Here is a 25,738-nt window from a genome sequence, read left to right on the forward strand (position 1 = left end):
TGCTCTTTTCTGAGCTTTCTAGCATCTGCCACATTTATGGGAGAGATTAGCAACAGGTGGCAGGCTAGGAGAGCCACCTACAGCACAACTCGATTGTCCCAGTGGAACAGTGAGACACAAGAGCTACTCAATGATCTAAGTTGGGAAAATATTTCTGAAATTAAAAAAGGGCTTTACTTTACTTTGGAAAAAAATACATCATGTACTGGTGAGACAGCTCAGCTCATAAAAGTGCCTGCCAGGAAAGCTTGCTGGCCTGAGCTTCGTCCTCAGGCCCCACAGTGGAAGGAGAGACCTGCCTCTGAAAGTCGCCCTCCAGACTGCTGGGCCTGTCTCTGTCTCAGGTAGTATCCGCAGTGGCCTACCACTTGTGACACATACCACAGCAAAAAGCAAGGACCACCATCCAAAGGAAGCAGAAAGAAATGAAACTGAGGAGAATTGGAGGCCTCAAAAGGAAGCCTTTTGGGAGAGGACTTGAGCAAGTAGCAGGGACAAGGAGACCACAGGTCACCCCGCCAGATGCTCACTCACAAGAGGGCGCACAGAAAGAGAGGACAAAATCAGACAGCCACTGTTTTTACTTCAAAATAAGGCATCACCGGGGCCAGATACCTGACATCTGCCAGCCAGCAGACAAGAAAATCTGTTGTGCTCTCAGCTTGCCTGGCAGATACAGGCTTCAGCATATAAGGGGCTGCAGAATCCCCGTGTTCTGAGCTGTGGTGGAGCTGGGTGCAAAACAGTCCTTGCTGACAAAATCCTTGATGATTTGCAAAGGCAGGGGCTAGGGCTTGCTAGCACACTGGCCCAGCTCCCCAGCCTTGAAGGGAGTCTCAGGGACTCCTTTTGTGCTGGGGTTATAGACAGAGAACATCTTGGCAGCCAGTACATGGCTCCAGTACAGGCAGCTGGTAGGGCTGAAAGGAAGGGAGTCAAGGACTAGCATGGTGGTCACGGCAGAGTCTAAGAGGTCACACTGTTCAGGTTCAGGATGTTCTGCAAGTCCAGTGTCCTGAGAACAGGCATAGACAGCCTTCCTCTGCTTTCTACTCAGGACTTTCCTGCCGGCTTGGCCAATCCATTTGTCCTGACTGTGGCCACACAGAGTGGGGAGCAGGCTAGGCAGGAGGCAGGTGCCAAACTTCCCCTTGCAGTATGCAATCTTTAGCTTCCCTCTTTGTCCTTTCAAGAAGCCTCATTCTGCTGAGGGGGTCAGCGGGGCCAAGCAGCACTGAATTCCTTCTCCAGATCCTGGACAAACTGATCATTGAGGAAAAGCAGCTGCCCGTGTGGCAGGAAGCGAGTAAGGATTCCCTCAATGCGGTCAGCCCGCAACAAGAAGTTGGTACCTGGTGTCAGCAGCCGGAGATGGTCAAGAAGGAGGCGGGCCAAGAGCCGGAGTGTGCTCTCAGCCAGCAGCAGGTTCTCATGGGTATCCAGCACCAGGGCAAAGCCCAAGGAGAGCACCCCCAACCATACTACTGTCTGTGGTTCGTGGAAAGGGTCCCCAGCGACCAGGTGGAAGGCTCCACGAGGGGCCTCATGCAGGGACACGGGCTCGTCCGAGAGCTGAGGCTGCAGGCCTGCGGAGGGACAGCCGGACGCTTGCTGCTGCAGCCTGCACAGCGACTCCACCTGTCTAGAGAGAAGTCAGGTCAGTGTGACAGCTGAGAGGCCCGGTAGGACCACCCAGGCACCACACACACACACACACACACACACACACACACAGGCACTTCTGTCAACGTCACAACTTCCAGTATGGCTGGGAGCTGCTAATATCTCATATCTTGGGTAATGAACTTAGGCTTAGAAAGCTTAAGTGATCTGCCCAGGGACATGGAGCCAGGAAAATATGATTTGACATGGAAATCCAGGCTCCAGCCTGCATTATCTGAACTACTTTATTCTAAATGGTCAAGAGAAGAGGGAGTATGAACACAGCACCCCTGGCTGGGAAAAGGACTAGGGGTTAAGGTCTTGCCCCACAGAACCCTCCTCAAAAGGCAAATAAGCAATGAGAAAAGCAAGGTCGCCCAACAGGGCCCATCTGACCTCTCAACCTCTCATCCTTCTCCAAGCCACAGTGCCTGCCGTGCGACTGTTAAGGCTGCCTCTGTTGCTTCCTGAATAACCTTCTAGACTGGGCCAGTCGCAGACTGGCTTTAAAGCCACATGTTTAGCCAGGTATCATGATGAATGTCTATAATCCTAGTATTGGGAGGCTAAAGCAGGGGGATCAGGTTATGGCCAGCCTGAAACACACAGAGAGGTGGAGGCCAGCCTGAGCTAGATAAGTAGATAAGTAGGCTGTCTCAAAATAAAATAAAAGAAGCAATTAACTCTAAAAGGCCGTTGTTTGGTTTTCTGTGTTGCAAGAGGGGAACAAAGTTGAGAATAAGGTGATGGCCGGAGCTGGCAGAGAGCTGCACACTTCATGTGGGTCTGAGATGGGAAGGTCCGGATCCAGCTACCTGTCTTTTTTTAATAATTTATTTTATCTTATGTGCATCAGTGTAAAGGTGTCAGATGCCTTGGAACTAGAGTTACAGACAGTTGTGAGCTGTCGTGTGGGTGCTATGTGGGTGCCCGGGTCCTTTGGAGGAGCAGGTAGGGCTCTTAACCACTAAGCCATCTCTCCAGCGCCCTAGCCAGCTGTCTTATATAGTGTTTTCCAATGCTGCTCTGCATCTCCGGCATTTTCCCTCTTAGGAAGATCTCCTGCCTGCCTATACTCTCAATTATGCCACTTTTTAGTCACATAACATTAGGCAGGCTAAGTTCCTTAAACACTCCGTATTTTAGTTTTTTCTTCTGTAAAGTGAAGATGATAACCATGGTCACCTCGGAAGACTGTGAAGATTAAATAATATACATAAAACTCCCAGAACATATGTGCAGTGCAGTCATTACTAACCACCACGAAAACATCATTCTTTCTTTAACTCTTTCTCATAGTGATTCTTATAAACAATGGTGGGAGGCTGATTTTTTAGTCTTCCTGCTTCACTGTCCTACTCCAGTGTCCCTCGTTGTCAGCTCTGTGTTTGATGAAGCTTGGGGCTGGGCTGTGTGATTACCTGGCCACAGCCAAAATCTGCTCCTTGCGGAAGAGCCTGTCCCTTGCTGCACCATGAGGCCGTGGATCCTGGGGTGACTTCTCAGCACCAAAGACACAGGAGTAAAGCACTCGGCAAAGGCCCGCATCATCCTCTGAATTCGGGGCCCTCAAGGTGTGGATGAGGAAGGCGTGGACCATGGCTCCAGGGTGGGGGCTCAAGAGAAGCCAGAAACCTACAAGGTGAAAGTGAAAGCCCTACTAAGGCACCCTCAAGGTGTGGCCAGGGAGTGTGACCGGAGATCGTTGTGATCACACTGATCACTGTCTAGATCCGCCTAGCCTCTGGATAAAGTACTGTCTGCATCACAGAACAAGGCCCTTGGCTGGAGATATCTCACACATCGCCAAACCTACTTCTTCAAAACTGTTGGGGAATCTCCAAAAGCATCAAGGTCATGAGAGTGCAGGAAAAACTGAGAACTGAAGGAGATCAGAGGCCACAGCTGAATGCAACGCCTGCTCCTGAAACAAAAATAACCCAGTCTCCATACTGTGCACCATTAAGACAACTTGAAGTATGGGGTGGGAGATGGGAAACTTGATCAGTGCCACTTGGTTTTGAATGCACGAAGGTGCCTTTGTTTAAAACACACACACAAGAAAATAGCTCTAAATGTATCTGCAACTGACTATGACCAGTTGGGAGAGAAGGTACCGAGGGGGTGGGCCAAACCTTATTCAAAGGGATCGATCCAGTTAACTGAAATTATTTCAAAAATAAAGACATGGGCGCACGTACCTGAAATCCTAGCCCTGGGGAGGTAGAGGCCAAGAGGATCAGGAATTCAAGTCAGCCAGAGATACCTGGGGAGTGCCTGGCCGCTCTGGGAAACGTGAAACAGTGGCGGCTCCGGGGTCGCAAGGCTGAGGGGATACAGTGGTTAGGCACGGTTCAGGCTAAACATACCAAGAATTCAAAGTTACCCAACAGGAAAGTTTGCAAACCCGCTTCAGGAAAGGAACCCAGATTTGCAGGCCTTGACCTCTGGTCACCCTTCCGCCAACAGCCGAGTGCGTCATCACCCATGGCCACCATATCCCCCTCCCCTGTCGGCCCCACTTCCGTCACTGACTCGCGCGTGCAGCGCGGCGCACTGGACTCTGGGGGTTGTAGTGCGGGCGCAGCCCTGGGCCTGTGGTCCAAGCGTGGCGCTTCACTTCCCGAGGATGCACAGGCTTCTGACCAGCGGTCCCCTGGGCTTCAGGAGCGAACTGGGAGGTTCGGGGTTCCCGCGAGCGTCTTTGGAGGTGGTGGAGAGTCCTTTACTAGCGGCGGCCCGGCCATTGCAACGGCGGCCGCCAGAGGGCGCTGAGGCCGCCGGCGACCTTCACGGAACTTTCCACGGAGGCCTCCGCCCCCGCTAACCCCCAAGCTATGCTGTGCGCAGTACTAAGGACGAATTACAGGAACAGAGGCCTGACTGTTGAAACGATCATTCATGACTTTACCCCTGGATGTGATAACTTTGGAAGGAGATACCAATGTGTAGGCAGTTGTGAAGATTCTGAATTGTCGGTTCCTTCAGTGCGTTAAGGCTGGTCCTGGATTTGACATAGAGTCCCTTCTTTGTGGTACTGTGTATCCCTGGCATGTCCATCAGCTTTGTTGGGCCCTAGTGAAACCCTGGAGTGACAGCTGGAGCAAATGTTTAAGGCTATTTTCCCCCCTTTTGTAGCCGCTGCTTGACTCCTTGCAGGGAGGCTACCAAAAGTACTTAGAACTGAAGAGACCTGAAACTAAAGTTTGAACCAGGTGGTGCCAGGCATCAGCAATGGGGTGAAGATCCAGTCTGGAAACATGGCCCAAGAGGTGTTTGGGGCAAGGATGCACACACATTTCTCTACCTCCTGCGAGGCTTCCTTAAGTATGCCCCAGTGTTCTGTGCTTCAAAACCTGCACCATGGCAGTTACTTGAATACTGTCTGATGACAAAAAAAAAAAAAAAAAAAAGGAAAGGAAAAGAAAAGAAAAGCAAAAAGAAAGAGCAGAGTGGTCCAGGCAGGGGTTCTGAAGAAAGGCGCTTATGAGAGGTTGCATCCTGTAGCCTTTAGGCCCTAAGAAGTGGAGCAGTTTGCAGGAGGAGAGGGTGGTGCACATGCTGTGCCTGTTTTGATCTCAGGTGCAACATAAAGATGCTGACAAAAGGATCGATCCAGAGGATTTGTGGGGTGCCAATCAGAGAGCCAGGGAATGATGTTGGCTTCATTCCTAGCAATAGTTCCTGGTCCACAGGCCCTATCTCTCTGGGCCAGGCCTTATGTCTGCCAGCAGATTGTAGCAAAGAATTGGCAGAGAGGTCTGTGGCTTCTGGGGGCCGCTTGGCATTGGGAACGTGATATCCGGGCCTCTGTTCACTACTCAGGCAATCCAATCAAGTCCAAAACCACTGGACACTGACCTTGTGTGAGGAGGAATGCTCTGAGCCTTGCCCTGAGAGCGGAGGACCCACACAGAAGGCTGGTGAGTGCCGGGGCAGGCGGCGCTGGAGGTCTCACCCAGTGGTTTTGCTTACTATGGTGGGTATGCTGTGGACCGTCCTTTCCTTGTGGTCCCTGGCCTCTTCTAGCCTATGCTTCAGAGAGTAGGCCGGGCCCCCCGGAAACATTCACGCATGCTGACTCAGACCTGGTCAAAAGCAGCCATTCCCAACGGTGTCTACTTCGTGTTTAGCCACACGCTTTGCCATCTAGCACGCCCACTAAAATATTCTTTTTATTTATTTTTATTTTTATTTTTTGAGATCTGATTGCCAGTGCCTTGAATTCTGGTATTAAAACAAACTAAGAAACAGGTAGTGCATATTTTCAATCCCATCACTGGGGAGGCAGAGGCAGGTAGATCTTTGTGAGTTTGAGGCCTGTTAAAGATACATAGTGAGATCTTTCTCAAAAAAAAAAAAAAAAAAAAAAAAAAGCTGGGCCTTGGTGGTGCACACCTTACCTTTAATTCCAGCGTTTAGGAGGCAGAGGCAGGCTGATCTCTATCAGTTCAAGGCCAGCCTTATCTACAGAGAGAGTTCCAGGATGGCCAAGGCTACACAGAGAAACCCTGCCTAAAAAAAAAAAAAACAAAAACAAATAAATGTAATAATAATAAATAATTAGCTAAGAATGTAATAGAATCCTTTCCCTGCATTAGAAAATCCTTTCCCACATAGAAAAGGCTTGAGTTAAGATTTATAATATGAAAAAAAAACCTGGGCATAGTCTCCCCTTTGGCAGATGACTAAGTCACACATCACAGTGCTGAATGGAAAATATTTGAATCGTGATCTCTGCTTTCCCTGGCAGCCAGCCTGGAGGGAACAAGATGGTGAAGGAAGAACATGATCTGAAAGAGAAGACACAGCCTGATACGGTGCTGTCACAAGAATGCTTTCCCTGGGAGACACAGATAAACTACTGCTTCTGTGTAGAGCAGGATGACAAAACAGAGTAAGATTCCACCAGAGCCCGACTAGGGGGAAGGAGGCTGTCTGCCAGCCTGTGCAGTAGGTGAGCATAGGAGGAGGGGCTGGCTAGTCTCCTGGGCCAGGCGGTCTCTGCAAGTGAGCAGGCTCACGGTGTACACACAGAGTTGCTAGTCTTTGTACACACTCATCAACCGTTCATAAACATTGACTCCTCAGGGAATATTTGCCATCCTTCTTGTAGCTGGCCCACGTGGGCAACGGCTTTGCCAATTTCCCATGAGTCAGTTGGCCTTGAGGTCCTTGACAGGCCAGGCCCTTGTCAAAATCCACATTCACTGAGAGTTTCACCCGCTCAGGGCTCCCTCCACTCCCCACGGGAGTGCCAACAGTCAACAAGCCTGGTCTTGTGAGTCTCTTGCAGAGTCCTAGCTGTTCTTTAGAAAATGATGGCTCTTATACTTGGAGGAGAACATTCTACAAGTGTGAATGCTTGTAACTGCAGCGCTTGGGAGGTGAAGGCAAGAAGATCATGAGTTCAAGGCCAGCCTTGGCCACGTAATGAATTTGAGGTCAGCCTGAGCTACACAAGACAGTCTAAAAATGGGAGTCAGGATCAAGAGGAAAGCACACTATCCATTCTTAAGCTGAGCACAGACCTCTCAGCCCTTCTAGCCGGTTCTGTGTAGACAAGTGCAGTAGCCACAGCAGGTGGGAGTTAAGAAAGGGGAGCCACAGATTCACAAATTCGTAGAATCCAAGCATTGACCCTGCAGGATCAGTCTGTGTAGGCTTCACGGAGGAGGTAATATCTTCAGACTAAGTTGTAGCAAATGCAAATTGTGGGGAGAAGCGAGTCTTGAATTCAGACTATACTAACTTTCTTGTCTGGTGTCAAGGTCCAGAGTCCCATGAAAAATTCCTCCCTGGCACCGGGGCACTGAAGGCACCACCCAAGCTAGGGTTCAAAACAGCTGTAATTTCACACCAATGTGGTGCACAGACACTCATGAAGGAGAAACACTCATAGGAATAAAAACGTTTTTAAGCTGCAATTTTGTTCAGGTGGTGCAACCTAGGGTGTCCTTCTCTGACATTTTGCAGCCCTCAGCCATCTGAGTCCCCTGAGGCACAAAGACCTATCTGCAGAGAGTGATGGAAAGCATTGTGGGGCCTGGAAGCGCCGCGATCACGTGATAATCACAAATGCATGTGTGATAAAAAGCTACCTCATGGGTTCCCGCTCAGGGATCCCAAAGTGCTCCTAGCTGATGCAGCCTAGGAAGTGGGCGGAGGGGAGCCTAGCACCTGGGAGGGACTCAGTGGTCCAAAGGCCGATTTATCAACTCTGGAAGCCCAGAGACTAGGGGTGGTATGGGATGGGACAGGCCAGCCACGCTGGCTTAGAGGGCCTTCCCTGAGGATGGAGCAGGAACATCTGAGGGTGCTGGTCAATCACTGTGTTGACTATTGGTTGTGTGAGGCTTTATATTAGCCCAGCACTTGAGGCAGAGCCGGGTACACAATAAGCTACGGTGTGGAGTTCCATGTGTGTGTAACAGGCAGAGGAGGTGAGAAGGAGCAGAATGTAATAAGTTACTATCACAAAACCAGAGGAGTTTGAAAGGGACGGATGGCTGGATCCATGACCCAGCTTATTAGCCTAGATGGGGCTGAGAGCCACACCCCAGGCTTTTTCTTCCTTCTTGGATTGTAGAGGATTCCATCACCCCACCCCAGCCTTGCTCTCCTCAGTGGTCCTTAGGGCTGATGTAGTCCTGTGAGTCCCCCACACTGACTCCTTTTTCCCATTGCCACCTCTGGCCTCACTCTCTAATAGTGGGCAGCTTGGGCTTCCTGTCTGCACTCTCTTGGAGCCTGCTGCTGAGATGTCCTTGAAGCAGCTACTGCTGACTTGGATGGGGAAGTGGAGCCCCTTCTTCAGCTGCTCCGGCTGCATGTAGACTCGCTAGTGGGCAGCCAGGCTTGCTAAGCCGTGCTGCTTCGCCCAGACCTCTACACCAATCTCCAGGTTCAGCCTACACACCCGCAGTGGGCGCTCCCTTCCTGAGATGGCCCAGTTTGTTTCTGACAGCTGGACACTCTCACTGATGGTCTTTAAAGAAGCTTTGGAGAGACCTCAGGCTATCGATGCTGGCATCTGGATGTAGGGAGGGCTATTCAGTCAAATCTGCCAGCCTCAGGCAGGGGATTTTTCTTTACTGGCTTCCTGATAAGGGCTCACAGACACTAAGAGATGGATAGGTGGATTTTTTTTTTTTTTTTTTTTTGTGGGCTGAATTTGGGCTGATTATAGTTGCCCTAAGAAATGGAGGTATCCTCAGGCACTGTTTGTGCATTCCTGGGCTCCATCACCCTGTGCCACCTGCTAGTGCGTGTCCTCGTGCTGGAAGCCTCCCCTGGGCCACAGAGGCTGCTTTTTTCCATACTCTTTCTCCCCCAAACCCTGCTTCTGTGTGCTGCCCAGACTGGAGTGGAATAGCCATCACTTGCATCCATATGTGGATGCAAGCTAGACTTTTCCCTGATACCATCAACCAGGAGCTTGTCCAGGTGAACAAAGGAGAGGAAACCCTTAGGTTGGCCCCTTTGGTTAAATGTCTTTAGTGAGCTTTCTCTCCATCCTCAAGGACTTTCTTAACCCCATTTTATACATGAGGAAATAGAGATGAATTAATTATCCTGGTGTTGTATGTGTCACTGGATGTACATGCCAGGAGACTGCAGCTTGTCTCTTTACCTCCTTGGGCTTCTCTTCCCCCATCCCCCATGAGCTGGCATAGACCCCCTCTCCTTAGATTCCACCACTGCCCACCCAGCCAACCATGGGAACTACCTTCCCCCCAACTCCCACCACCCCCAGAATTGGGTGTTTTTCTTCCCCAGCACTCCCAATCCTACTTCAGGAGCCTCCCCCAAGCCTTCCCTTCAGGGAAGTGGTCATGGCACAGGCCCATGATGTGTGTGATTTGTCCTTTCAAACAGCCTTGCTTCCTATAGGGCTGCAAGCCAGGAGGCTCCACGAGGCCAGCTAAGCTCGGCCACGTGAGCTCCCTTCCCCGCTCGGTGCCCCAGACCTGCTGCCTCTAAGCTTGGCAGCTGGAGCCACCCCCACACCCCACCCCTGGGTGTGCTCGTTGGTGTGGGCTCAGGGCGGAGCTCCCTGGCATTCACACAAACTCCTGTGTGGAGAAGGGAGGCTTCTTATTCCGTGCAGGTAGCGAAGAATCTCACACCATATCAGGTTCCCTCACCCCCACAGCAGCCCCTTCTCCGTCATTACTCAGCTGCCTTCTGATTGTTTCCAGATTTCATGTGCCTGTGGGCTTCCCTATCCAAACCTCTTTCAGGACTAACAGGTTTTAATTTTTGGTTGGTTGATTTTGGGGGAAGGGATTGGATTCGCTCTCTTTCCCCTTCCCCACCCCCCTTTTTGAGACATGGTCTGTCTTGCTATGTAGCTATGGACTGCTTGAAACTCACTTTTGTAGAACAGAGTCCCTTCAACTTGCAGCTACCCTCCTGCCTCTGGCTGCCAAGGACTGGGATTCTAGGTTTGCCGGCAGTTTACCAACAGCTTCATTGCCTGTAAAAAAGTGGGTTGCCCATGTATTGAATCCCAGGGATGAAGCACTCTAAGAAATGCTTTCCAGATACAGGTGAGCTGTTGTCAGCAGAAGAGGTCAACCTAGAGTTAAGAAACTGATCCAAGGAGTCTCAGGTGCCACAAGAACAACTTGTGGCATGTGGGGACAAGAACAACTTCAGTTACCATGACCTCACCTCGCAGCATGGAAAAGTCAGAAACCCGGCTGGGTCTGTATTGCTTGAACAGCTATCTCCACCACCATGTAGTCTGTGGCTCAGCTCTGACAGCTACCTGCCCTCTTTGCTGTACAGGAATACCATTCCAGTTCAGGCAACAATTATAATTTGTCCAAACCTTTCTGTTGTTTTCTGTTTTGTTTTCTGGGGTGTGTGTGTATGCATAGTCCCATGCACTATTCAGGGGCGCACATATGGATGCAGGGGTGCAGACCAGAGGGATGTCCAATGCTCTATTGCATTTCACCTTACTTTCTGAAGAGGGTCACTCACTGGACCAGGAGTAGATTCTTGGGCCTGGGAACATGAACTTAGTTTGATCCTGCCAGCAAATGGAGAAGTTGTCATTGAGATGGAGTCTGGATTCAGACAATTGTTTCCATAGAAGTTGTTCCTAAAAATGTCTGGAATCAGACAACTGTTTCCTTACAACAGAAGCTGTTCAGCTACTGGAAAGTCCCCAGCTCCCCTAGTGTCTGTGACCTTGACCTTAGTTTCTCCCTATGATTAAATGAAGTCTGAAAATGAAATGGTAGTACTTATATAATTTTTTTTTCCAAGACAGAGTTTGTCTGTGTAGCCTTGGCTGTCCTGGATCCACTTTTGTAGACCAGGGTGGCCTCAAATTCACAGAGATCTGCCTGCCTCTGTCTCCAAGTGCTGGGATTACAGCCACCACACCTGGCTCATACTTAGAATTTTTGCTTGTTCCCAACACTGTCTTTAAAAAAAGTTATTGGCTGGGCACAATGACCCGTATCTGTAATCCCAGCACTCTGGGAGGCAGAGGCAGGTAGATCTCTGTGAGTTCAAGGCCAGCCTGGTCCACAAAAGTGAATCTAGGACAGCCAAGGCTACACACACACACACACACACACACACATACACACAAACCCATCTTGAACTGCTCCCCCCCAAAAAAAGTTACTGAGAGAGTCATAGAGTATTGAGTTTATGAAGTCCATGAAGCAGATAAAGGTGCTCCCTGTTGCCTGCCACTAGACAGTACTTGTGCTTCCGCCCTACTCTGAAGTGTTGGCGGCACAGGGATAGCTGCTCTCAGGCTCCCCACAAGCTGGAATTCCAGACTGCCCTCATCCAAGACCCCCGGGACTGGCCGAACCTAGGAGTTTAAACGCCTTTGCTTCCTGCTCCATGTTTTCACTTTAGGAGGAACACAGCAGCTTCCCTGGAGAGGGAAAGGCAAGCGCCTCTGCCCCCTTCTCAGCGTGTATCCTGGGGCACAGCTTCCCCAGGCAGGTTTAAATAACCCTTCACCTATATTCCCATAAGCAACCCCAATAAAATTCATTGGTTCACCAAGTTGGACTTTGGTTTTGTCTGTCATGGGCTTGCTGTCTGGGGTGAGCAGACCAGGTGTGCTGGCTAATTTTATGTCAACTTGAAACAAGCTAGAGTCATCTGAAAGGATGGAACCACAATTGAGAAAATGTCTAAGATCCAGCTGTAGGGCATTTTCTTAATTAGTGACTGATGGCGAAGGCCCAGCCCACAGTGTGTGGTGGCACTCCTGAGCAAGCCAGGAGGAATAAGCCAGTTGCAGCACCCATCCCTGGCCTCTACACTAGCTCCTGCCTCCAGGTTCCTGTCCCGGCTCCCTTTGATGAACAGCCCTGTGGAAAGTGTTTGCCAGATAAACCCTATGCTCTTCAAGTTTCTTTGGTCATGGTGTTTCATTGCAGTAAGAGACAGGACAAGTGTGTTTTATCTCCCCAGGAAAAGTTTTGTCACACAACACAGGGACATCACCAGGTTGCATTGTAAGTGCCCTCCTGTCCAGGGACAGTGTGGACAGATGGTAGCAGAAGCAAGGCAGCCTGCCCCAGATGCCACCCTGTCTGTTCTTGGTTCAAGGTGAAGTGTGAATGTGTCCTGGGTAGGGAGGTCTCTGCTGTGTCCCCAGGGCAAGGGAATGCTATCTCTGAGCATCCAGTTGCTCCCCTGTGACTCCAGACCACCTGGGCTGAGTGGCATAGTGCTTCTTGTAGGAATGCAGTCGTGTGCCTTCTGAGGTGTGTTCCTTACCCAGATAGATGCTCTTTAGTGGGGAATCTCTCATGACACTCCCTCCACCCAGAAGACCCAGCGCCTAGACTGTCAAAGCCACATCCCATCATAGCCTACTTCCGGTACCCTGCAGGGCACCCTGGACCAAGGGTAACTACAAAATGGGGCAGATAACCATTGCTCTACCCACTTCAGAACAAACCTCATAGAAAATGAGACTCATACCTGATGTGTGTGCATTGTGGATTACTCCTTCCCCACCCTCCTCCAGACCACTGGGAACCAACCCCAAGGCCTCAGGCATGCCAAGTAATGCTCTACCACTGAGCTATACCCTAGCCTGTATGCACTCTCAATCAAAAGAGCCTAGGAAAACATAGCTCATTTTGAAGGGTCAATTGCATTGTTATTCAGTAAAGGATTTCTAGCTCAGGGCATGCTGGCACACACCTTTAATTCCAGCTCTCAGGAGGCAGAGTTATGCTTTTGAGGCCAGCCCGGTCTAAGTAAGTTCTGGGCTAGTAAGACATAATAAGACCCAGTCTTGTAAGTCTTGTAATTTTTCTTTTCTTTCTTTCTTTCTTTTTTTTTTTTTTTCTTGGGAGGCTCGGCTGTTTTCTACTCCTCTGAGGGGAAGAAGCTGAGGCAGTCCTAAATCCTATGGACTATGGCAGGAATCCTTGAAATTTAGGCTGGGGATAGTATGAACTGCTGTCAATTCCTTGAGGTGTGATGGGGTCAGTCTTGCCACTTAGAGCAGGCTTGAAGAGGGGTAAGCCTCAGGAGAGCTTGGATAGGAGAGAGGAGAGAGAGAGAGAGGAAGCCAAAGCCCTCACAGGAGTGTCATGCATGAGAAGCACTGGCTAGGAGTGGTGGTGCATACTTACAAGGAGGTCGACACAGGGCAGCCACAAGTTTGATGCCTGTCTGAGCTACATAGTGAGAGGACCCCTCTCCTCTACTTCACAAAACCAGACAGCGTGAGAGAAACTCCAGAAGAGAACATGAGGTACAAGGTCCCTTCTCCAGAAAGCCTTCCCTCCTTTGCTGCTCTGTCCTTTCCCCCATTTTACCACCGGGTCTGCTTTGGTCTCCGCATAATAAACAGATTATTCATCTTGCTCAGTGCTTTATTAAACCAAGGCCTTGCCAGAGGACTCACTGGAGCCTTCCAGCATGACCTTCTCCTATGTAGATTCTGAAGCCAGAGGTTGCTTGGTTTTGTTGTTTATATTTAGCTGCTTCCATGATGTTTCTTGAATATTTCCAAATTCTAAGTGTAAAGGCTTTTTTCACACACACACACTCCTGCCATAGGCCATCATGCTCACCGAAATACTACCAGTCAGTTAGTGTGCATCCGTGTATGCAAGGCACTGTGCACCCACATCCATCCAGCCTCCTGTCCATCTGTAACAGGCCAAGATACAGCCACACAGCAAAAACCACACATACTCAAGAGGCTGTCTGGACCAGACATGGAAAAAAGGAAAGGGAGGACAGAGGTGGAGAAGAGAAGGATCAAGAAATGAAACTCAGTGACTGGTCCATTGCCCAGAAGCAGCTTCTGACCAGTGAGGCTCTGGGGTTCACAGCAGTGGGACTGGGGCTCCTGGAAGCTCCAGAATCAGGCCTTTGCTCTTGCCCTGGGGGCCTTAGAGGAGAAGAAAAAGACAGGCCTAACAAGGACGTGATATTTGAATCTCTAACCCCCAGCTGTACAAGGGAGCCTACTCAGCTGTCAGTGTGTCCTGAAATACACTAAGTCAGACAAACAGAAGTAAAAGCTGCAGGTAAGACTACAGCAGGAAAAAGTAAGTGCTTATGTTTTCAATGGAGGTGTCTGTACAAAGGCCGGCAGAGGAAAGCCGACAGGTCCAGGCTACCCGAATTGCTACTATGCTCATCCTAAAGGTTCTCCCCATAAAGGGGGCCTACTGAACACAGGAAGACAAAGAGTTAACACAAATACGGGAAAAAAGACTGTAAAAGAGTTCCCATGGAACATGAAGTACTTTCAGTACCCACCCATCAGGCTGGGCTCTTCAAGAAGGGACTGGAGTGAGACGGGAATTGAGGACAGGGACAGACAGACGTGACACCACACCTTTCTCCTAACTCCCAATAGCACCTGAGGCCTCTAGCAGAGAGGTGGCCTCTTAGGCCCACGGGACCCACTGGCTCCCAAGCCCCACGAGGTAAGGACGGCAGCAGGACTGAGGCTGGCTCATCACTGGTCTTGCAGCCTGCTGCAGAGTTCCCTCCGGCTCCGCTCCCCAGCCCAGCTGCGTGTCTTGAGGCGGAAGGTCCTCAGCTCATCCCTGAAAGCCTCATGGTTCATGGGCCGGTAGTCCTGGGGCTCACAAAAGTTCTAAAGGAGGATGAGAAGTTGCAAAGAGTCCATCAGTGTGGGGGAAAGAGTAAGTTGTGTGGGGCGGGACTGAGGGGCTAGGGGGGTGGGTCTGTTACAGCCTGGTTGGGCCCTGTCTATGGTCCGAGTCAGGAGAGCTGTGACCACCCCACACACGGTACCGGATGCTGTGGGAAGAACTCCTTGTAGCCGCCTTTGAGGATATACATCTCGGGGTAGTAGAGGTTGGGGTAGTCGTTAGCAGCACGGTCCCGTTCCCTGATGAATCGGCACCTGGAGCAGCGTGGGAGGGAGGGGCTCAGGCCAGACCACTGGTAGGAAAGAGTCCCATGTCCTGTACACACTGCTTTGAGGGCCTCTGAAAGCACAGGCTTCGGGGCACAGGAAAAACGGGCTACCAGGCAGAAGGCACTGGAGTGAAGACAGAGGGAAATCAGGAGTGGCCACTGTTTCTGGAAGGCTGTTGCATAACCTAGGGCGCTCTACGACATGGACCAAAAAAGAGGAAGCAAGAAAAGTGACAAGCGGACACAATCAAGGGTGACTCAGAACGTGGCCCGATGGCACAAGCCTGAAATCCTAGCGACATAGGATTCTGAAGCAGAGGGGTTCAAGACCTGTCTGTGCTACAAAAAGAGCCAAAGGCCAGTCTGGACTCCAGTAAGACCTGTCTCAAAATAAAAGGTAGGGCTAGGAGGTGGCTCAGTGGGTAAGAACACCCATTGAATAAACATGAGGACATGAGTTCAAATCCATAACACAACAGAGCCTGTAACCCAATCAATGGGGGTGTGGGTGTGGGGTAAAAACAGGAGGACTGATTGGAAGCCCAATTCAGTGAGAAACTTATCTCGAGAATAAGGTGGAAGTATTCCATAGGACATATAACATCCCGCTCTGGCCTCTCTGCATACATGTACTTATATGCACACATGTATGTACCACATGCATGTATACCACACACAAAGGCACTTGTACACACATACAAATATATATACACATATACAAAAATGTGTGTATGTGTATACACATATTATGCACTGTTTTAAAGAAGGGCCACAGGCTAAAGAGAAGGCTTAGTGGCTGAGAACACTGTTGCTCTTGCAAAGAATATAGGTTCAGTTTCCAGCACCCACACAGTAGCTCACAACCATTTATAACTCCAGTCCCAGGGGATCAAGACCCTCTTCTGATGTCTGCAGGCACCAAGCATGCATCTGTAGACACACACTTGCAGGCAAAATACTTTCACATAAAGTTAAGTGTCTAAATCTGATTACAAATTAAGAAAAGAAAAACAAACTTAAAAAAAAAAGTTTTCCAAGACAGGGTCTCTCTCTCTCTCTCTCTCCCTCTCTCTCTGTGTACCCTGGCTGTTCTGGAACTCCCTCTTGTACACCGGGCTGGCTTTGAACACAGAGATCTACCTGCCTCTGGCTCCCAAGTCCTGGGATTAAAGGCATGCACCACCTCTGCCTGGGTAAAAATAAGCTTCTTTAAAGGGGAGTCAGGGCAGTGAGAGGGTTCAGTGGGTAAAGGCAACCCCTGGTAACCTGGACTCAATTCCTGACACTCATGTAAACGTGGTAGAAGAGAACTGATTTCATAAAGTCACCCTCTGGCCTCCACCTGTACGCCGTGCACATGTGCCTCATACATCACATACACACACAATAGTTAAAAAAATAAATAAGCTGGGGGGAGGGGTGGCACACACCTTTCCTCCCAGCACCCGGGGAGGCGGAGGCAGGTCAATCAGTGAGTTTGAGGCCAGCCTGGTCTACAAAGCGAGTCTGGATAACCAAGGCTACACACAGAAACCCTGACTCAAAAAATCAAAAAACAAAAACAAAAACAAAAGCAAAGCAATAAATAAATAAATAAGAGAAGACCGCGGATAGCCCACACTGGTAGAGTGCTTACCTAATGCATGTGATGGCCTGGATCAGTCCCTACTACAGCGACATAGAAAAACCACATATAAAAAGGAAGGATCAAAAAGTGAAGCTCCATGACTGCTCCACTGCCCAGCAGGGAAAGGGGAGGGCGGCAGGGGAGGGGCCCCTGTACAGGGAACGGGAAAGGCAGATTCCAGACCTCTGAGAAGCTAACAGCTGCCAGATGGAACTGATGGTCACCCTGGACCGGGAGGCAGAGGAATAACCAGAAACGCTCATGAGTGGAGGGACAGAGAGGCTGGTGAGGGAAGGCTAAGGACCCAGTGGCAGTCAGCATGAGAACAGGATGCTTAAGTGTCGCTGAGAATGTGGCTTGGAACAGGGTCCTCAGATTTTAAGGACACTGTAGAACTTGGCACCAAGTGGGAGGTGCAGCAATGGATGAAAGATGGTCTGATGAAGCGGATGAGAAAAAGGCAATGGGAAGGCATGCTGGAGTAAGATTGGCTTTAAACTATCAGGTGTAGCAAGAGACTCTAGCACCCAGCAATAGGCAAAGGCAGCCGAGGGCGGGCACTAGCTGACCAGTAGGACAGAGCTAGGACTCACATGCGTGGGCCACGCTCAGACGAGAATTCACAGTGGAAAATGAGGATGATTCTCTTGTCCAGGCTACAAGGCATGATGGGACGCTGCAGCAGGAAGGTCTCTGCGTCCCGTTCCAGGGGCAAGTTCACAGCATTCTGTCAGAGGATCTGGGGTTCAAGCTGCAGCCTGTACCTCATCCCTTCTCTTCCATTTCCCAGGCAGGCAACCCCACATCTTGCTAGGCGGAACCCTCCCCAAGAGAAATACACCATAGAAGGTGTATTTCCTCCTGGCAAGGAATCCGAATGGAGGGTCTGGCCTTACCAGCACCCGCCTCACCTTGATATGGCCGCCTTCATACTCATAGGGGTATCGGCAGTCCACAATTACAAATTTCTCCACGATGCTGCTGAACTTGCCTGTCAACAGGGCCACCATCTGCAGGAGGCCACCAGAGTTGGTGCCAGTAGGCTGGTAGCCAAGGTTTTCCCTCACTCTGCTGATGCTCCCATCATGCAGCCCAACCCAGGGGGGAGGGGTCCCCAGTGCTCCTGGAGAGTGAGTGGCTCAAGCCCGCTTACAGTTTCTGGTGAGATGTACTTGAGGTCCTGGTGTTTGCCATCCACAGTCTGCAGGAGGAAAGCCTGAGGGAAAGGAAGAGACAGAGGCAGAGAAAGGGAAGGAAGTGAGACAAGAAGGCTGGAAAGGACAGTGGCAACACTTGCTTTGACCTTCAGATTCAGTTCTGAATGGGACCTGGGGTGGGGCCACACCCAGGAAGCAGCCTTCTGAGGGTGAAAACAGAAAGAAGCAGCCGTGGACCTTCTCGCTTCCTGCTCTTGGGTTTGAAAGCAGAGGGGTGAGGCTGGAGACTGCATACCAGAGATTCATTTGGAAATGTTTTCAAAGTTGAGATATGGCAGATGCCTGGACAGATTGGGGGTGGCATCAGGGAGAAGGGGAGCCAGAGGGAAGAGTTTGGATGAGAACAAGAATAAAAAGATACAAGAGAGAAAAGGGGGGTTCTGGAGACAGAGAGCTCCTGTACTATGGGTTCCAGCAGATAACAGAAGCCTCCTGAGGTCCCAGGATGCTACCTTAGAGTAATCTCCAATCAATCCACGGTGGTCACTGTCCAGGATGCTCTCAATCTCATGACACAGGGACTTTGAGCGGAAGACACGGGCCTTCTGGGAGGCAAGGCAGATGGAGACCAGGGTCAGGGCTGAGACCGCCTCTCCATACCATTTGGTTGAGACCCTCTTTCCCTGCCACACAAACAACTACCTGTACAGTAGCCCCTGCTACACACTTGGCCAAGAGAGTACACCCCAAACCATCTTCAACCCAAGCACATCCCCAGATAAGCCATGACAGCCCAGGCCCAGGAGGGAGGAACTAACAGGTTCTTCAGGCTGCTGCTGTTCTTCCAGGGGTGTCATGCTCTTTCTGCGCTTGCTCTGGACAGGCGCATCCCTGTCCTGGGGACGCTCTATCCTCTTGAGGATGGGCCGGATCACACTGCACGGCATAGATGGAGAGCGGAAGAGCCGCTGGCACTTGCTGAACATGATGAGATCCTAGCGAGGGAAACATGGCAGGAGTCCGTGTGCCTAGTCCCTCAACCCTACGCCCCCTAAGCTCCAAGGGGGCACTTCTGGGGTTTACCTGTTCCTCTTCCTTATCCAGCTTTTTGACCAGTGGGGCACTAATGAGGTTCTCCATGCCTGGGGGGACCACATCATCTTCCTGAGGTCAAATCAGCAAGGATACCATCACAAAAAAAAAAAAAAAAAAAAAGCATGGAATAAACCTCATAGAGTCTCCCCTTGCCTGCTCTCCCAGAAATTCTGGGCTGTACCCAGTCCTGCTGACTCTTCCATCTATGGCAACTCCCTCCCCCAAAACCTAAAGAGCAGCAGGGACCCACCTGCTCCTGGCTTGCCCTCAGCCGGAAGTACCTTCATCACGCCCAGCCTCCATTCCTCTGTAGCACCAGCCCACCTGGTCTTCTCTGATTGGCCAATATCAGGCTGATACTCAGTTCCCTCAAGTTCTTCTGACACTGGGGTGGGTTGTAGTCTTGCTGGAGTCAGAGCTCTCCTTTTCTGGACTATCCAAGTGGGGTGCATGGAGGGGCCTTGCAGACCAAGGCTACTTACCTTTAAATCACTCTCCAGGATGTCCACAAACCCGTCATCTTCTTCAGAAGCCCTTTCGACAGGAGTCAAGGAAGAGGAAGACTCCTCTACTTCCATCTTCCTTTCAGGGGTAAGATACTGTCCAAATGACAACAAGCACAGAACACTCAGGCGGGAACCTGCCACTCCTTCTGAGGATAAGTCTACAGTACTGGGTGGCTGGTGGGGGAGGGGTCTAGGCCACCATTTCTTCTCCTATTTTCTTTTTTTAATTTTTTTTTAGCTTTTATTCCTTTTTAATTTTTTAACCATTATTTTACAGTATTTTGCCTGCACAGATGTCTGCATACCGTGTGCAAACAGCGCCCACTGAGGCCAAGGGAGGCATCGGGTCCTCTGGGGCTGAAATTACAGAGGGTTGTGGGCTGCAGTTTGGGGCTGGGAGTCGGACTGGGTCCTCTGGAAGAATAACCAGTGCTTTTAATCACTGAGCCCTCTCTCCAGCCACCACCTCTCTCCAGAGCTGTCTCAGAGGGCCCTGGAAGAGTCGGGTCTTCTCATGTACCATCAGGTCAGGGGCTGAGCTTGGCCTCTGGGTAAAGGCCTCTCTGCGGCTGGCCCACTGTGCCAGAGCTTTCGTAGGGCTGAGGTGAGTAGGCTTCCATGGTGCCCTGAAGAGATATCTATCCTGTGGGCAAAGTTGGAGAGGAAACATCAGGATAAACCCAGTGTACCATTCTCTCCCTGGAGCTCTTCCACACTGGTCTCCGGAAACGCACATTCTCCTTGTCCTCCCCAGGGCTGTTGGCAGCTCTGTAGCCAGCTTCATTTTCCTTCCGGCTGTCCAGCGCTTGGGAGTTGCTAATGTTCTGTAGCACAGGGCTGTGTTCCAGCAGCCTCACCTAGGGAACCAGACAGGGCAGTAACTACCGAAGGCTGCATTCCTGTTACCACCCAGGTCCTACCTTCTGCTACCCCGCTCCAAACTCCTCAGGCCACTCAGCCAACAGATAAAACCCCATCTCCCCCAGCCAGTCCAGGAATGCCTGGCTACTTCAAGTATCATCTCTGGAAGGTGTCCCTAGGATTTCCATGCCAGCCAGCATGCTTAAGCTCCCTGCCAGGCCTCAGAGGACACTCACTGGCAAGGATCGGAAGCGCTTTATGGTAAACTGCTCACTGCAAAAGAAAGGAGGACAGTTCAGAGCTGGGAAGGCGGAGGTCAGTGATCCACAGGGGGCAGGGTTTCCTTGCCCCCTAGTCATCTAGATTGCATGAGCTAGCAGGAGGTAAGTAGGGAAGCGTGGAAAGCACTTACTTTTGAATGACCCGACTGGCTGCCTGAATGGCCTGCTCGAACCTGGGAGGGAGAAGTGACCCATTTTTCCTGTAGCCCAACACCTACCTTCAGCCCCAGGCCCCAGCCAGGCCCATCCCCAAAGGACCAGCAATAAGGCCAAGGACAAGGGTCTGTGGTTAGATGAGGGGAAGGGGAGAATAAAGAAAAAGCCCACTATTGGTGGGACTGGGTACCAGGGACGAAGGATTTGAGGCAGCTGGGATTTTTAAAGGCTGCCTTGAATGGCAGCGGTGGAGACAGCTGGGGAAGGTCACAGGGTCATTAAGACATCACCAAGGCAACAGTCTTGCCAGCCTGCACCAGGCTAGCACAGGCCTTCCACCTGTATGCAAATTACATTAGTGGAGACATATGGCCACCGTGAAAGGCACTGATCCACCCCGTGACAACAGGCTGAAGGCACCCTGTAATGAGGGTGACTCTGGGGTGGATGCCTGAAAGGCTGAGTTTCCCTTTCTGCTAAGAGAAACTGGCCTGGCTGTCTCCAGGAGAGGGGCCTGCTTCAGTGTTTTTTCTGGATCAGCCCAGCAGGACCCCCTATCAACAAGCAGAGCTGCTTCCAGCCTCTCCTCCCTCCTACGGAATTTTCTGAGACCCAGTCTCTTGTTCCAGCCCCTCCTTCTGTCTTAGAAGAAGCCAGCCGGCAAGGAATTCCAACAGATGTTCCATTTGAGGCTGAAGCATCGGCTTCTGCTTACAAGCCTTGCCTTCCACCTTTGTGGCTGGAGCACCTGTCATGTGGAGCTTAAACACACACACACACACACACACACACCAGCTTCTTTCTGAGAAACTGTAAATAGTCAAAAGGAGTGCACAGTAGAGGGAAGTGCAACTTGCAATTAGTACCCAAGTGGCCCTCAGAGAGACCTGTGTGCAATCAACCTGGTATCGTTCGTAGCTGCGCCTCAGCGGGGAGGGATCTGTGTTGTCACTAAAAAACAACCTACACTCTTCCCATCCCCACCCAATTCTCGGTTTCCTGTTTGTGAATAAACCCCTGGCTCAGCACAGTCTGATCAAAGGCATCAGGAGGAAACAGTAACGGCCACCCTATTCAGCAATGCTCAGTTGTCCCTCCTAATGACTGACAGCTACTGCAGCAGCTGGATGGAAGCAGGTGTCCTCTGGAAGGCACAGTCTGTGCCCACAGCCAAGGGAGAGGTGTCTGCTCAGAGCAGAGACCAGCTTTCTCTCTCCACTCTCTATTGGAAAGGGTCTGGTCAATGGTGTAAAGCCAGGGGCCAATGGTGAGACAAGCCAGTCAAGCCAGTCTGTAGACACCATTTTTGTTCGGCCTAGGTTCTGAGATAAGGTCTTATCGCACAGCCCAAGTTAGCCTTGAACTCCCTATCTTCCCATTTTAGCTTCCAGAGTGTTGGGATTACAGATATGGGCCACCACACCCAGCAGGACCATAGTTATAAGTTGGAAAAACATTTCACATGTACAGAAATGTGTACAGGCAAAAAAAGGAAAATGGGAACATCAGGGACATTGTTTTTCTGAATGCCAACACTAGCTGAAGCCAAGTATTGGAATTCTTTCCCAGAAGCCATTGTCCCGATGTCCTCTGGCCCCAAGCCCACTCTCACCTGGCTTCTCTGACAGCAGGGCCCTTCTCTGAACAGGGAGCCAGTTCTCCAGGCTTGGGAAGGTTACATCAACCCCTCACAATGGAGTTAAGGGAGCTGCCTATTTTTTTGGTTCTCTTTAAGAAAGCAAGATTCTGGGGGCTGGAGCGATGGCTCAGTGACTAAGAATGCGTTACTCTTTCAAGGACCCCAGTTCAGTACCCAGAGCACACATATGGCAACTCGAAACAGCCTAGAGCTCCAGCTCTATGGATTCCAAAGCCCTCACTGGCCTCCACAGGCCTACATGCTCATATGCACATATCCTCACATAGAGAAACACATAACACATATTTAAAAATAAATCTTAAAGACTGATCCCCAAGGGCAGGTGTCAACTCCTCAGTGTGGGAATCCTCCTTCTCGACTCACGCATGCTCTGCTGTCTGTGGGTCCACAGGGCTGGGGGAGTCCATGCAGAGACCTGGTGGGACAGAGCGCTTCGGTTTGCAAGTTGCAGCCTTCCCTGCTTACTTGCCCCCGGAAAAAGAAAACCTCTCTCTATTTGAGATCAAGATATACTTTAGTGAAAACTTCCTTATGGACCCTGAGCATGGGACATTGCCATCCCTCTCCCCGTAAGACACAGGGCTACATTAGCTATTTACTGTGGAAACGTCTCTACACAGTTTTTAAAAAGCAGAACGCTTCTTAAGCATTTTTCTTAAGCTAGTTTAAAGCAGCTTGGGAAAGATAATGGTTTTCTAAGGAGAAAAGCTACAGATTAAGAGAACATTTCACAAGCATGATTTTGGTACTAAATGTCTCCTGGGTGGAGCTGTTTAGTGGCTTTATCACTAGGTTTCGGATAGGTAAGATACCATCTCCTACCAAGAGCCACAGTCCTCAAGCTCCCCTATTTAGGTTGGGTGTGGCAAGACCCACCAGATAGTATGTTTTTTTTTTTCTCATGTTTGAGGGCAAGGTGGGAAGATTCTGGGCCCATTGGGCTATGGAAAGGGTGGTGATCTGACGTGCAGAGAAGTTAGGAGGCCCAGGCAGTCCCCTGCTCTCTTCTGATGGGGTGTGGCAGGGTCCCTGGGTATTACCTGCATCAGAAGAGTCTGAGGACTCAGATGACAGGGAGGATTCAGAGGTGCGCCTGGACAGGGACAAGCCTGCCAGCCTGTTCTGGAATGTCAGGCTTCCTTTTTGAGTCTTTGGGGTCTCACTGGGAAGAGAGAAGAGGCACAGAGGAGGAGGAGAAGAAGAAATGAATGTTGGGTTTAGAAGCTGGTTGGCTCCTGCTTCTTTGTATTCCCTATCTATGAAGGTCCTGCCCATCACTGAGTGGTGGTGCTAGGACTGTATCTCAGGTGATGCTAGGTGATGACCTGGTGATGCTAGGACTGTATCTCAGGTCAAAGTTCTTCATTCTAGGAGGCCCGAGAGGTTATTATCTTTGTTGGTTGGTTCAGGAAGGATCTTCCTAAGGATCCAGAAGAGTTGAGCCAAGGAAAAGGACAAGGAGAGTGGGCAGGAGGCAGCAGGAAGCAGGGAAGGTTTGTAGAACCTTTCCCTGCTCTTCACATCCCCATCTGTGCATGCATTTTCCTGGAGGCAAAGCAAGACCTGCCTCTCCATTGCTGCTGGACCACCCCAGCTGGGACCCCACAGGTACATTTAAGGAGGTCAGCCAGGCTTTAGTCAGTTTAAGCCTTAGGGGAGTTTGGGAGATGCAGGGTGCTTTCAAAGATCAGAAGCACAGCCTTGTAAGACCCACTTTTATGCCAACCTCATGATCCTCTGTCTAAGGCAGAGATTAGGGAGGTAGTGTGCGGGAGGCAAAAAAAAAAAATGAGCAGGGGTAAACGACCATTAGCGGGTCATCGCACAACTTCTGACTCAGCACCCTTGTCCCAGGTCCCTGAAGCAAGGGTAACAGCGTTCATAGGCTCTGGTGCTTAATCTCTCCTAGTAGGAGCCTCCCATTCCCACCACACCCAGCGCCCTTGGGGCATCCTACCTGCCGAGCCCAGCGAGATTGTGCATGGTCTGGGTAAGAGTGGTCACTGGAGAAGAGGAAGCCGCGCGCTCCGGAGACCCCAGGAAGCCATCAGACCCCAGCCCGAAGCCTGGGAAGTGGCGCGGCCGCTGGATGCCACCGAGCACGCGGGCAGGACTGAGAGCCGAGCCTGGCGCAGACTTTTGCGGGGGCACCTCCATCGTGGCGGGGCGGGCAAAGGCTAGCTACAGGGCCACAAGCACGGCGGCCAGCAGACGCTGACCCAGCTGGCTCGGCTCCGAGAGTGAGCCTGGGGTGAGGGGAAGAAGGGAGGGAAAGGAGGGAGGAAGAGCAGTGGGCCTGGGAGTGAGGAGGAGAGGGATGTGGGGAGGAAGGGAGGGGAGGACGCCGAGCTGGGCAGCTGCCACCTCCACCTCCTTATATATTCGAAAAATAACAGCGGCAGCGCCGCCGGACGCCACCAATGGGGGCGCTGGTTCCGGGAGGGCGGGATCGAGGGCGGAGCTCTCGTGGCTGGGGCTGAGGCTGGACCAGCTAGCTCTGCCCGCCGGGCTTCTTAGGGTGACTCAGGGAGTTGGGTTAACCCACACATACCCTCTGCTCCCTCTGACACGAGAATCCTGCTCTCCAGGATTCTGTCTCCTGGGTCAGGGTTTGGAGGCACCCCCCACCCCCGAAGGAGTAGCCACCCTCTAGGATGGCCTCGAAAGGACCTCCGACGTTTACCATCACGCACGGTCACCGGTAAGGGACGGTGCGACGCTCAGCTTGGGCCCTGGGCGTTTGCCAGCTGAGCTGCGAGGTCTGCGTTCCCTGTCCGGTTTACGGGGCCGTCGAGAAGTTCCGTAACTTAAGATCACGGGTCGGGTTGAGTGGCGGGGACAGAGATGCTCCCTCCCGGCCCCTCCAATCCTGCAGCGTCCCTGTCCGCGCCACTGGGCTGCGCAGACAAGCTGCGGTCGCTCGCAGCAGGCGGCGCTTCGCGCGGCAGAGCAGAACTGCGGGTTTCCCGGGCTCCCAGTTTAGACGTGCCCCCACTGGGCCCAATATTCTCCCGTAAACCCTGAGAATTAAACGTTTGGATCTAAGCACGAATTTCTGCAGTAGGCAGTTGGGATAAGTCACCAGAGAACCCAGTTGGGGAGGCACCTCACACCCACATACGGCTTGGCTAATTTGGTGTTAATAGCACCATATTTAGTGTTTCTTTGAAAGTGAAAGAGGCTGAGTTTGCTATTAATTTACAATGAGCTTCTTCTAATGATCTCATCATCTGTTTTCCTGGAATGAGCTGGGAAGGACCTAGTGGGCAGTTGGGAGCTTTTTCAAATTCTTCTTCCCAGTGAAAGCGTGGCTTCAGGGCTGCTGGCGG

The 25,738-nt window shown here is 51.1% G+C and overlaps 2 protein-coding genes across 9 annotated transcripts; both read right to left on the reverse strand.

Annotated features, from left to right (window-relative positions):
- Window positions 1-563: 563 nt before the first annotated feature.
- Ap5s1 (adaptor related protein complex 5 subunit sigma 1) lies at window positions 564-4,195 on the reverse strand. Of its 6 annotated transcripts, none has more exons than XM_060371407.1 (4): window positions 4,070-4,195; window positions 3,864-3,988; window positions 3,084-3,297; window positions 564-1,642 (listed from the first exon to the last, which is right to left on the reverse strand). In XM_060371407.1, exons 3-4 carry the CDS (start codon window positions 3,260-3,262, stop codon window positions 1,216-1,218), a joined length of 606 nt encoding a protein of 201 aa, XP_060227390.1. In that variant the 5' UTR covers window positions 3,263-3,297; window positions 3,864-3,988; window positions 4,070-4,195; the 3' UTR covers window positions 564-1,215. The 6 variants fall into 6 exon arrangements, with proteins under 6 accessions (XP_060227390.1, XP_021510804.1, XP_060227391.1 ...); XM_021655129.2 differs by adding an exon at window positions 3,479-3,586 and having other exon boundaries at window positions 3,864-4,181; XM_060371408.1 differs by lacking the exon at window positions 3,864-3,988 and adding an exon at window positions 3,479-3,586 and having other exon boundaries at window positions 4,032-4,157.
- Window positions 4,196-13,517: 9,322 nt separating this feature from the next.
- Cdc25b (cell division cycle 25B) lies at window positions 13,518-24,842 on the reverse strand. 3 transcript variants are annotated; one of them, XM_021655139.2, is made up of 16 exons: window positions 24,367-24,841; window positions 23,450-23,571; window positions 22,773-22,824; window positions 20,725-20,766; window positions 20,549-20,585; window positions 20,186-20,308; window positions 19,972-20,094; window positions 19,428-19,544; window positions 18,934-19,014; window positions 18,669-18,845; window positions 18,363-18,455; window positions 17,847-17,909; window positions 17,605-17,703; window positions 17,287-17,420; window positions 14,941-15,052; window positions 13,518-14,779 (listed from the first exon to the last, which is right to left on the reverse strand). In XM_021655139.2, exons 1-16 carry the CDS (start codon window positions 24,564-24,566, stop codon window positions 14,639-14,641), a joined length of 1,716 nt encoding a protein of 571 aa, XP_021510814.1. In that variant the 5' UTR covers window positions 24,567-24,841; the 3' UTR covers window positions 13,518-14,638. The 3 variants fall into 3 exon arrangements, with proteins under 3 accessions (XP_021510814.1, XP_021510815.1, XP_021510816.1); XM_021655140.2 differs by lacking the exon at window positions 20,725-20,766 and having other exon boundaries at window positions 24,367-24,842; XM_021655141.2 differs by lacking the exon at window positions 19,972-20,094 and having other exon boundaries at window positions 20,141-20,308; window positions 24,367-24,838.
- Window positions 24,843-25,738: the final 896 nt, after the last annotated feature.

The sequence above is a fragment of the Meriones unguiculatus genome, chromosome 18 (genome assembly GCF_030254825.1).
Source record: "Meriones unguiculatus strain TT.TT164.6M chromosome 18, Bangor_MerUng_6.1, whole genome shotgun sequence".
Classification (NCBI taxonomy): Eukaryota; Metazoa; Chordata; class Mammalia; order Rodentia; family Muridae; genus Meriones; species Meriones unguiculatus.

Excerpts from the sequence above, each read along its gene's own strand:
- Ap5s1 (XM_060371407.1), bottom strand. The coding sequence starts at position 3,262 with ATGGTCCACGCCTTCCTCATCCACACCTTGAGGGCCCCGAATTCAGAG. Across the intron at positions 1,643-3,083 it reads CAGATTTTGGCTGTGGCCAG|ACAGGTGGAGTCGCTGTGCA; the intron begins GTAATCACACAG and ends ACTTCTCTCTAG.
- Cdc25b (XM_021655139.2), bottom strand. The coding sequence starts at position 24,566 with ATGGAGGTGCCCCCGCAAAAGTCTGCGCCAGGCTCGGCTCTCAGTCCT. Across the intron at positions 19,015-19,427 it reads TCCTGGAGAGTGATTTAAAG|GAAGATGATGTGGTCCCCCC; the intron begins GTAAGTAGCCTT and ends ATTTGACCTCAG. Across the intron at positions 15,053-17,286 it reads TCTGAGCGTGGCCCACGCAT|GTGCCGATTCATCAGGGAAC; the intron begins GTGAGTCCTAGC and ends ACGCTGCTCCAG.